The sequence below is a fragment of the Mauremys mutica genome, chromosome 6 (assembly GCF_020497125.1).
Source record: "Mauremys mutica isolate MM-2020 ecotype Southern chromosome 6, ASM2049712v1, whole genome shotgun sequence".
Classification (NCBI taxonomy): Eukaryota; Metazoa; Chordata; order Testudines; family Geoemydidae; genus Mauremys; species Mauremys mutica.
The window spans coordinates 106,233,583-106,245,840 of NC_059077.1; the positions used below are offsets into that span (position 1 = coordinate 106,233,583).

The 12,258-nt window shown below is 37.0% G+C and overlaps 1 protein-coding gene across 1 annotated transcript in view; it reads left to right on the top strand.

The window, feature by feature from the left end:
- PTPRD (protein tyrosine phosphatase receptor type D) overlaps window positions 1–5,688 on the top strand; it is a 1,658,801-nt gene extending 1,653,113 nt beyond the window's left edge. Inside the window, exon 42 of the mRNA XM_045020490.1 lies at window positions 1,816–5,688. Coding sequence (XP_044876425.1) covers window positions 1,816–1,884 — 69 coding nt within the window. The 3' untranslated portion in view covers window positions 1,885–5,688. The remainder of the gene's footprint in view (window positions 1–1,815) is intronic.
- Window positions 5,689–12,258: the final 6,570 nt, after the last annotated feature.

The following is a 12,258-nucleotide window of genomic DNA, read 5'->3' on the forward strand; positions in this document are numbered from 1 at the left end:
CTCTCTTAGTCTTCCCCAAAACTCCCCCTGTAAACTCCCACTCAAACTCCCCTGTTTACAGCTCTGTTTGCTGGCTCCTGTGCCGCTGTAGCTGTCTACCTTTATAGGACCCCTAATCAGAGAAGCCCTGCCCCCTAATCAGGGCTCAGCTTCTCTCCCAGCACATGCCCCTACCAGCCTCCATACATACAAATACAAATAGCTACAAATACCTTCTCCTCCAACAGAAGTCCCACTCAAACTCCCCTGTTCACAGCGCTGTTTGCTGGCTCCTGTGTCGCTGCAGCTCTTTAAATGAAATTAGACCATTTTTAAAGTTTTATCACTTAGCCAAGTAACTCACTGAGACAGAATTGAAGAGTAAACTCCATTTATTTTCCATTACCTTTATTGCTGTAGAAAATGTACATTTAAGCAAAATGAAAAATATCTACTTTCTGTCCCATTGGTTCCTATAAACAAATTTGCATATAGAAAAATAAGCTTTTGTGGAGTCCACATAAATACAATGCTGGGCTGTGCAATGTATATACTTTCCCTCTTTCTACTTTAGCTTACTTGTGGATGATGTGCTTCCACTCCAGACTGAAAGTAGAAATCTTCCATGCACTGTGTTAATTTTATCCAGAACAGAACAGAAGTCTAGGGCTCAATCATGCAAGATGCAGAGCACTCAGGTCCCCATCCAGCTCATGATTAATCCTGGTGAAGTCAATTTGGCTACTCCTATGCTTAAAGTTAATCATGTGCTTAAGTACTTTGCAGGATCATGGCCAGAATACTCATACCTTGCAGAATAGAGCCACTAATGATCATGGCAAATTAGATAAACTGAAGTGGGTGTGTTATGATATGGACTGCTGGTCCAATGGAAGCTATTGAATTGTGATCTGAGCGAAATGAAACCCAGATCCTTAGGGCTGCAAGACTGTAGCATCACATGAAAGAGTCCCCTAGGCGGATTCAGTATTTTGGAGGTCTTAAAGAAACAACTTCTGTTCTTTCACATTAAGTGAGGTGTGCAAGTTTGTTGCACTCCAACATAAAGAGACTGCTACTGTGTGCAAATGAGATGAAGTGCTAGGAGTAGCACTCACACTGAGTGTTAGTAAACCTCAAGCCCTCTGCACTTCCACACCTTTACTTTCAGATGCAGAAGATAAAAATTGATGTAGGTCGTGTGAGACTTGGCGTGAAGTATAAGCTGCACCATGTTAATCAGGTGCTTAACTTCACATTCCTCTCTGAGCCCCTAATTCCTGCCGTTGGGCAGTAATAATTTGGTAACTATACAACAAGGCAGGATTGGATCCCCCTGTGCTTCCTGACAGGCTATTTTACCTTGTGTTTATGTGTGCAGCACCCCACACCTGGGCTGGGAGGAACTGAGACCAGAATATGGTGTTTTAGCATATTAGTCATATTCACTGAGATGCTATTTGAACATTTTATTAGCAAGTCTCAAACAGTATGAAATAATGCAAAAGGTAAATCTTAATGCACTCCCCTTAGACAAAAAGCTTTCTGCTAATCCTCTTGTACTCATTCAGAGCAACAAATGCTCAGTAAATGAATATATATTCGCATCACAAATAAGCAGGCTCCATCTAAGGAAAATGTTATTGCATTCAATGAGCATCTCAGCCCATCTTTGTTTACTGTAACTCAAACCAGTGTGTTCTGTTGATGTCAGCAGGAGGATATCACTGAACTGCTGTGGCCTCTGTGGGATATAGTGTATTCACAGAGCCTCTGATTAAATGAAAAAACAACAAAGAGGTTTTTATATTTTCTCTCTCTCTCTTTTTCTTCCAGGATCAATACCAGTTTGGCTATCGAGCCGCACTGGAATATCTGGGCAGCTTTGATCACTATGCAACGTAAAACCCCCTGACCCATCCTGGATTTTTACTGCAGGCCCTTTAAGATCCAGAGAGCCTCTTCTGAGCCATACAGTGTGCTTGAGAAGTACTTCTTAACTCCTAGCTAAAGACCAATTAGTGGGAATATTAAAAAAAAACAAAAAACCACCCACACACACACACAAAACAACCCAAGAACTATTCCAGGTGGACCAAGAATTCACAGTTTAATAACCTAACCAGAAATATAATAAAAGAATCCTGACTGGTGAGGCGTCTGAAGGATCTCATTTACAGATACCTCAAGGATTCAACTTTGGTTGAAATTAAAGGGAAGAGGAAATTATTGCAAAGAACCATCATCTTGTTCAGGATTGCATGATTGTTGCAAAGATGAATCTTGAGAGTACTGCAATTCAGTGCAAGATGTTTGTTAAAAGGCCGGTACCTGGCTTCTTAAAACAAAACGGACTCTTTGCTTCAACATCACCCCTTCCCACCATAATGCTCATAATAACACTTTAGGGGAAATGGGGGAATGTTTAAAAAGAAAGTCCTTGATTTAGTTTTTTAGTATTGTAAAGATACTGCTGACCTGTGCTTCATTTTTAACTGTGTAAACTTTTTCCTTTTTTTAACAAGAGTTTATCATTTGATGAAGTGAATTTAAAAAAAAAGTTGCATAACTGTTCATTTTTTGTTTCAGAATTGTAGATTTTTTTTAAGCTGTAGAACTGTTATCTGTAATATCTTGCTGTAGAAATGTTAAATAATTTGAAAATTTGCACATTTTTGTGCAGTCCTATATTTATCTACAGTACCACATTCTTCTTAGATATTACAGTTTGGTTTAATTTTGTTTTTATTTTAAAAAGAAATACTCTTAATCAGTTAATCAAAGTGGGGCTTTTTTGGTTTCTTTTGGAATCAACAGGGAGGCGCAAAGTATAAAGCTGCTACTAACACACACACACACACACACTGCTCTCTTTATAATTCTCTATCCATATCTATCTCTAGATATATCTACAGATATACAGACAGATAGATAGATACACATAGATGCATCAGTTCTTCCATGACTTGGATTTATTGAAGTGGTGGGAAAGTTTTCCAGAATACTACATTCAACCCATATGGTACTTTTTGAACATCTCTGCATTTCCAAAGTCCATAGCTTTTTGGTAAGAAGGGAAATGAGGAATGCACATCAGTGATATTTGACCCTCACCCCGACTCAAAAAAAAAAAAAAGATTGTTTATAAACACACAGTCACACATTATGTGGTTGAGGCTTCCAGTGAAGTTCAATATTTGTAACACTATAGTGCAATAACAAACCATATTATTAAGTATAGGAGGTGTGCATGTGGAAAAGGTCAGTGCATATCCCTTTAGGAGGGGAGAATGTTGTAATATAGCTATCAAGATGTTTAAAAGTGTATTCAGTCATATATTGTCTATAGTATGTGCTATGAAATTTGCATTTAGGATGTGTTACAGGGCAAAGCCAAACTCATGTTGCTCTGTTAATAAACTAAAAATATTTTGTGGCATACAGCATTATTTAGAGATGCTGGTTTTTATTTTTATTTCACATTTAGAGTGCCTTATATTTGATGCCTATTTTGATAGCATATCTTTAAGTTTTGTTATGTCTGTATTTACATTAGTTACTTCATATCTTTGCTACTCTTTTCAATTAAAGCATTATCTTTTTAGCACATGTACAAAAACACTTTGAATAATACGCATTCCTGGTTTTTAACCGAATATGGGATGTTAATAAATGCAAGCCCAAAACATTTGGGTAGTCAGGGCCCTTTATCCTTTCATAACTCCAACAACAGACATGCCCACTACTTTAAGGTTCCTTCCAAATTGGCTCTCATAAACCACAGTGTTGATGATTACAGTATTGCCATTGCGGAGATGTAGGACTGCACTAGTAGTAAGTAGTAGTTGTTGTTAGCAGTACTCATGCATCATTCCTTTCAAATCCTGCTCACTGTACACGTCAGTAGGCCCACTGAAGTCAAATTATTGGTCGCAATGGGAGCGTTAGTATGGGTAAGGCAAGCAGGATTTAGCCCTCAGAATATGCTTTAAAATGACTTTAGATTTCCATTTGAGAGAAAAAAATTCTTTAAACAATGTTAAATATTTTCTGAGACTCTAGCTGAAGCCATTTACAGTGGCCCAGGTCTCTGTCATGCCTTGTTCCATGTTAGCACACAAAAATCAAAGGAACTCTTTCTTTCAGGTGTCAGATAAGAACCATACGTATAGTTCAGCTATGTTGGTGTAACATACAGGATTTATTTTTTCTTCCATATTTCCCATCACTAGTAGAAAGAAATGTATGAAAGACCAAACACTAGCAAGCATTGTATTTGAGCACTTTTGTAGAAAAAAAAACAAAACAAAACAAAAAACAAATATAAATATATATATAATAATAATAATAAAAGTATTATAGAAGGCTACCTCAAGAACGAAATTCATTAACTTATATCAGAACCAGAGAAGAATGTGCACTATGTTTCTTTTTTTCTTCTTTTTGATTTGTATCTTTTGAAGAATTATTAAAGTGCCAGATTACGTAGTGCAGTCATGTTCTTTTAGCCAAATGTAGTCAGATATACACACCATTTTAGAAGCACAGACTAGGGAGGGCTGTTGCACACCAGAGCTGTTAACAGGTCAGAGGCTTCTCTCCATGAAACTTTTGCAAATTCTAAAGAAAAAGGGAAAAAATCAGAAATAAATAGTGAGGGAAAGTATTGTAGGACAAATGAGACTGCAAATATTCCAGTAATCTTGCTGTTGAGGAGTTGTTTCTAAAGATAACTGTTAGCATCATTGATGTGCATTCCACTTTCTGTACACTAATGTATAGTCATTCTATAGTTAATTTAAAGAAGAAGCATCTTTATCTGCATTTACCATAATCTTCCAAGCTTAGAATTGATTTCATCAGCATAACCAGTACGGTGCTATTATTTACCTATGTATGTGTAGTTATGTATAATTTTGTAATTAGTTACAATGGAAAAAAGACTCAAAATATATAAAAATGATTTGTACAGAACTTTATTTTAGCTCTTTTTTTAAAAATGATTGCATGGTTAGACAATGGAGAGGCTGGCTGGGGGAAGGGAGGGCCCTCTAGGGAGATCTGCACTTTCTATACCTTTGTACTATGCACTGCCCTATTGATTCTACACCCAATAATGTTATTACTTGAACCCATCTGTAAGAAACTGCTTATGAAAATCCACTTATGTGTATGTAAATAACACAGAACATGTAAAAATGGGGAGGGGAGTTTGCAACAACAACAAATGCAACAGCTTTTTTTTCCTTTTATTCTTCCTTCCTTCCTTTTTTTTTCTTTATTTTTCTTCTTTTTTTTGTTTTTGTTTTTGTTGGTTGGTTGATTGGTTTTTTTTGTTTGGGGTGCCCTGATACTCCAGCAGATATCAGAAGGCTGCAAGTCCCGTCATCCCCATCTGTTACGTGGCTTTGCCATTCAAGCTTGGAGTGTCTTTACAAAGATAATAAAAGTTGTGTTCTTTGCTCTCGTTTTGGATGCATAGACTGAAAAATTAAAAAAAAATTACCTTGTAAAATGGCTTGTTAAAAAAAATACAATTACCTCTAATTAGTAGTACGCGTAAATGTTTTACAGAATGAAAGGCGTGCTTTTTATTTTCTTACTTCGTTACATTGGTGGCGAAAGAAAGTCTGTATGAAAATCAGTTCTTTGCTGACACAAGTTCCATTTGTTACAAATGAATTCTAATAAAAATGTCAGTGTTATGCAGCCCTGGTCTTGTTTTCTTAAGCAGAGCTTTTCGAATCAAAACAGTTTGGTTTTTATTAGTCATAGAGGAGTCTAACTGACATTATAAAGTAGTAATTAATCTTAACTACTAGCAAAGCACTGGAAAATGCATTTCCAGGTTAGCTAATATGTTGTCCTCTGTGGTGATTTTTGAGGGGGGGAGATCCTTAACTGGTATAAATTGTCATAGTACCATGGACTTTAACACTTACATTACTTAAATTTGCATCTGCCCCCATTGTATTTAAGGAATTGCTTCAATTGGCTTAAGAAAACTACACTTTGGCCCATATTTAGAGCCAAATCCAAAGATAATGAGACATCTGCAATTCTCATCAAATTCTAGGGGAGTTGTGGGTTCTTGCCACTCGGCAAGATTTAGTTCTGATATTTTAATTTCTGGAATGAATTAAATGAATTCTGATACCTTAATTTCTGAAATGGATTAAAAGTGGTTATTTGAATGGTGGCATGCAGTTTTGACAATTCTGTAATGAATCTCTGCACTGAACCATGTTTTGCTGTTTGTACAAATATGGGTCTCTAAAACTGCCATCAAAGCAGTAGAAAAATATCTGCATTATTTTAATCAAAAAAGATTTAGGTAACATGGTAAAGTGTAATGGTTGCAGGCTTCGTGGAGCATGTCTCAGATTCCTACTCAACTGTTAGTGGCAGAAAAGATAGCAGGCTCTCTGGATTTTTTTGTTTCGTTTTTTCCTGGTGGTTTTGGGGGTGTTTTAAGGGCAGATATTATCACTAAAATTATTATTCTGTTACAATGATAACATGGTGTATTAGAGATTAGTGTTAAGTATAAAAACAGAATTCATTGGGCAGGTAATGTTTATTGCTATATTAGCAAAATGCTGGTTTATTCAACCTTTCGCTTTTCTTAGCTTAAATTCTAGTTCATAGCTGTGGTAGCAGTCTAAAGGCAAACTTTGAAGCCCTTACTTACTTAACTAGACTCCCATTGACTTCTATGTACCACAAATATTGACTAGGCTTCACAGGGCAAGTAGAAATGAGATCAGTGGAAGGTGTTTTAAGCTGATTTTTTGTAAATAATCTCCTAAACTCTTCCATACTTTATATTGTTCTTTTTAAAGGCCTGATCCAAAGTCTAGTAAAATCAGAAAGAGCCCTTCCATTGACTTGCATAGGCTTTGGATCTGGCCCTTAATGTCTTCACAGGAAGTCTAAGTTAAGGATGAATAAAAACCAAATAAGGTTATCAAGATTTGGCAGTATACCCTCTGATGAAATTTAAGTCAAGTTAATGGGTTTTAGCAAGAGTTGTCCTAACTAATATTTTCTTGTTCTTAAAAAATACTTTTGTGGAGTAAAACCAGAAATCAATGCAACAAACTCAGAAACTCCATTAATATCAGAATCTGTAACCGACAACATTCAAACTCAATTGTGCTCACGTTCCTTTTGATAATACATGAAGATTTGTGTTTCCAGATTTTTCTGTTTTTCCTTCTGATTGGAATGAATATCTAACTAATTGTAGAACACAGCCTCTGTACTGATTTTGAAGAGAGAGATTGAATTTCTGTCTCCTTCTCCACCCCTCTTGCCCTGCCCCAATTTTTTAGGGAAAATAAAAAGAACTGGCGAATATATGGGCAGAGTTTTGAAAGAGTACTGGTGAAGAATATTAGGAGGATATTAATGACCAAGAGAAGACACTTGAACAAATCAAGTTCAACCAAACTTTAGACTACTACAACTAGTACTGGTCAAAAAGAGAGAGAACATTTGCACAAAAAAAACCTGATTTTTTTTGCAAAAAATTTTGAATTTAGAAATTTTTTAACCAGCTCAATAACTGGCTGGAAAAAATTGACTTTTTTTTGTACCTTTTTTGGTAAAATTCAGAAAATAATTCATCATATTGGAAATTTTGAAAATGTTTGGACCAACCTTCAACACAGGACAAAATAATAATTTCACTGTTCTCTTAAACTTAAAGGAGGGGATTTTTTCACTGTATTGAAAAATTCTGAGTCCATAACCTGGGAAAAGCAACTGTAAGAGAAACATCGTGAGATCAAAAACAAAAGACCAGATGTGCCCTGGGACATCTTCAATAAAGGCCATACAATACAAGAACTAGGGAAGGGTGCACAATATCCACTTGCCAGGTACGCTTTATGAGATATAGGAGAGTGATTTTTTTAAAAAGTGGATCCTGCATTGATTACTGTTCACATATCTGTAAGGGTTGAAAGAGCCTACAGGATGCAGTGAAGACGTGAGTGAGAGCTCCAAAAAGATAATTTTCTTTCTTGTCTCAGAGACAAAGAACGGAGGACAGTGATTGCTAGGAAGAGAAACCGTGTTCAAAAATACAAAACTCTATCTTATTCTGATTTGGGATCACAAGCAGAGAGCAATAGACCTAACACTCCAGCTCAGAAGAACCTTTCAGGAGCTGACTTCACAAGCTACTATCTTGTGTTCTGCAAAATTATCCAGTCCCATACAACATGAAGACAAAGTTTATATTTTGGGGGCGCCAGCAGCTGTTGAATGACTGCTGAAAGAAAGTGAGGACAACTCACCCATCTGTTTCTTAAGCATGAAAATGTAGTTACTGGAAATGCAACTATCATAAAGTGTTCTGCATTAAGTAATTAAATTGTGTAGTTTTTACTCCATTGCTGCATTACATAGTTTAGTTCAATTTTGATTTAAGATTGAGTGGACCACTAAACTAAATGTGACTCTTATATTTTTTTATCTACTGCTAAAATTGGGCATCCACATAATTAGTTAATTACTTTAACAAACAACATGGTTCCCCAAATCTTCACACACACACTCAAACTTTTGAGTTAATTCTATAATTAAGTCTTCTGATTTTCAGTTTTAACCAATAGACACCAATAATACACCCCCAATATGAAAAGAAAAGAAATGAAATTGGTATTTATCCAATAAACACCAGAAATGGTTACGTCAGTCTAAGGGCTTGTCTACATGGAGCAGTAATATGGACTATGGAGGTATGGTTTCTAAAGCATATTAACATGTTGTACATTAATGGATCTGTGTTGACCTTGCTGGTGCATACTAAAGGTTCCCTAGTGTGCTTTAAGACAGTGCTGTTTGAAACAGTGCTTCATTAAAGTGCACTAGACTAGGAAACATTACAAATAGATTACTTACTAAAGTATGTACTTCATAATGAGTAATGTATATAACAGGGATCAGCAACCTTTGGCATGCAGCTTGTCAGGGAAATCCACTGGTGGCCCAGGACAGTTTGTTTACCTGCAGCGTCCGCAGGTTCAGCCAATTCCAGCTCTCACTGGCCGCAATTGGCCATACAGGCCAATCGGGGCCACAGGAAGCGGCAACCAGCACATCCCTCAGCCCATGCAGCTCCTGCAGACCCCGTTGGCCTGGAACAGCGAACCACAGCCGGTGGGAGCTGCGGACGCTGCAGGTAAACAAACCGGACCAGCCTACCAGCGGATTTCCCTGACAGGCCGCGTGCCAAAAGTTGCCAATCCCTGGTATATAATATAGATTATACTACTGTGATGAGTAATGTATATAATACACATTACTCTTTACTTTTATATACAAAGGGAACCTCCCCCCAAAAAAACCCAGATTTTTGGACATCTGCATAAAACTCAAGAATTGCTAAAAAAATACACCCCGAAAAATGAAATTGATAGGACTTCTGCTTTTCAGGGTTTATCTATAAACCTGAAGTTTCATATTTTTCAGAGTTATTTAAGTGTGTTGATATTGTGTCTAATATTAGTATTAGACTGAAGTAGTAACACTGATTTCAAAATGTACTGGATATTTGTAACAATGCCGCTTCTGTGAAATATTGTAAAAAAGAGTTACAGTTTTTAAAACTGTATGTAAAAAAATAGTTTTTTAAAAGTAGAGAGTAATAGAGTATCTCTTTCATGTGGCAAAGAGAGTAGAGTATCAGTGATAGTCTGGAAAGTTGTATATTACCAAAGAGAATCTTCCATCCACAAAACCTCAGGTTAGTATTTTTTATAAAAAGGCAGGAAGTATTAAGAAAAGAGCTCTCGTTAGCCTTAGATAATTAACAAAATATTTCTGAATTGGTGGGTTTGTTTTAAAAAACAAAAGGATTTGAATGCTGTATGTTATATTGGTATTCAAGGCAGAAAGCTTTGCTCTTGCAATACCTAATCTATTTTCAACAAAGGCTATATTTGCCCTGTTATTCTGTCTATGATGGCTATGGTACCAAGAGCCAGCATATTTCCGTATCCTAACATAGTGAATATAGACTGGTGGAAACATCTGCTGACTTGCTTCACAGAAGTGCAGAATGATAACCTGCAAATGAGACATTGTAATGAATAGAGATCATTTTGCATCAAAGCTATAAATAGAGTGCTTTTCAACCCACAATGCATTCAGCTTGCTTCTGTCAGCAGAATATAAGAAAAAAAAGTCTTTATTATATAGTAGGAACAAGCAAACAGGCTTTCCTTGCCAATAAAAGCAGTCCATTATATATTCAACAGCCTTATTGGTTCTGGAATATAAATCTTTCATGACAATTCCAAACTGCTCAGAAATGCCTTCTTTGCTCTGAATGTTTAAGACAAACGTACAAATGTAAGTCCTTCATTGGGTAAAAAACCCAAATATGTGGGTATTAATAAATTGAATCTTTAAAGCTTTTTAAATTTTTTTTCTTGTCATTCTTGTTCATCATTTAGCACCACCCAGAGGATCTTACTGAGTGCACGTCCCCATTGTATAAAGGGCTGTACAGACACAATAAGAGATGGCCCCTACCCCAAACAGCTTTCACTCAAAATAAAGGGCAGGAGGGCAAACAGGCACAGAATGTTGAGTTGACCCACCACAGGTTCATGGAAGTTCTGAGATAAAAACCCAGGTCTCCTGACTCACAATCTAATGCCCTAAACACTGTACAACACAGCCTTCAGGTGCCTTGTTTGCACAATGTTCCAAAGCATACAAAATATTCCAACCTTGGTGCCTAAAGTTAGTCATCTAAATCCCTATTTAGGGTGCTAGGTAAAGTAGACTGAGTTTTCCAAGGTGCTGACAGTTGTGGGGGCTCAAGCATTTCTGGTCATTGAGTCATTTACTTTGGTCCCTAAATATGGATTTAAGTGCCTCTTGGCCACAACACATGTAGAAGAGGAGGTGGGGCAAGCAGAGAGATAAATACATAAATCTAGACATAGGGAAATACTCATCTTGCCTTGAGAACAAGACTGTGACTGAACATATGTTCACCACTTTTGAACAGAAGCAAAGAGTTACCACAATACATCACATGCTCCCATCCTCAGCTGACCCTTGAACTAGAATTGTTCTTCTGCAGATGTAAAATCTCACTTGCTCCCTAACATTGTGCCAACCCTTTTTGTTCCTGCTTTTGTTACTTGCATACTCCCTCCCTTTGGAGCCTCTTAGAGCCTACAGTTTCTTCCCCTCCCACCTGTTTCCTTTAGACCAAATTACTCTGATCTTCTAGAGCCATTGGTGCTCTTTGTTTCAGGCTCAGTGGCTTAAGCAATATTTATCAGAGGCATTCTGGGCAAATCTTCAAAGTATTCTTTGAAAGCCTTAAAATGTATTCTTGAATACATCCAGTTCTTATGGAAAGTATTGGCTTGATGGCAATGAAGAATGAAGTCCCTAAACGCAGTCTTCCTTACACCAGTGCATCTCCACCGTGCCCCAGAGGAAGCATCTTGAGGGATGAAAGATCAGTTCAGGTTCTGTGCCTGGTAAGCCATTGGACTCAGCTGAGAATGCCAATTGTAGTAGCTTTTGAGATTTTTGGGTGCAATCCTGGCTCCACTGAAGTCAATGGCAAAAGTCCTGTTGACTTCAATGGGTCCAGGATTCCACCACAGGGTAGTTATTCAGCAGAAAATGGATACCAGCTCATATTATATAGACCATTGAACAGATAAGAGATGGTAAAACAACCTGTCATTTGTGATCTGGGCCAGATTTGAATTGATGAAATTCAAGCATTTTTTTGTGAATTCAATCTAAAAATGCTGGAAACTATGGGACTGAAACAAAAGCAGGCCAACAAACCGATTGTTGATAGGTTTCATACTTTTGCTACTTCAGCTACCAAAAATGCATTAGGAAGCACACCAAACATGGCTATATTATAAAAAGTGCTCTTATAAATGCTTCTCTATTTATGCCTATGGAAATGGAAGGATGTGACTAGACCATCAACAAAGATTGCGGCAGCACTTATGCAAAAAAAGTTCATTTGACTCTTCTGGGCTGTTGCAATTTACTTAGTATTGCAAACCTTCATTAGAATTAAGGATCTATAAATTACTTCAGGAATTCCCAACTGTGGGGTTGCCCCCATCTTGGGAACTTTTTCCCAGCATACATTTCTGTGGTTGACCCTTTAAATTTGGCAGAGACAAGCAGCAGAGACTAAGGTAGTCATTTTGCAACTGAATGCTGCTGGCTACATCTGATTTATCTCATGAGCTAACAATGTTTTATATTTTCCCTTTC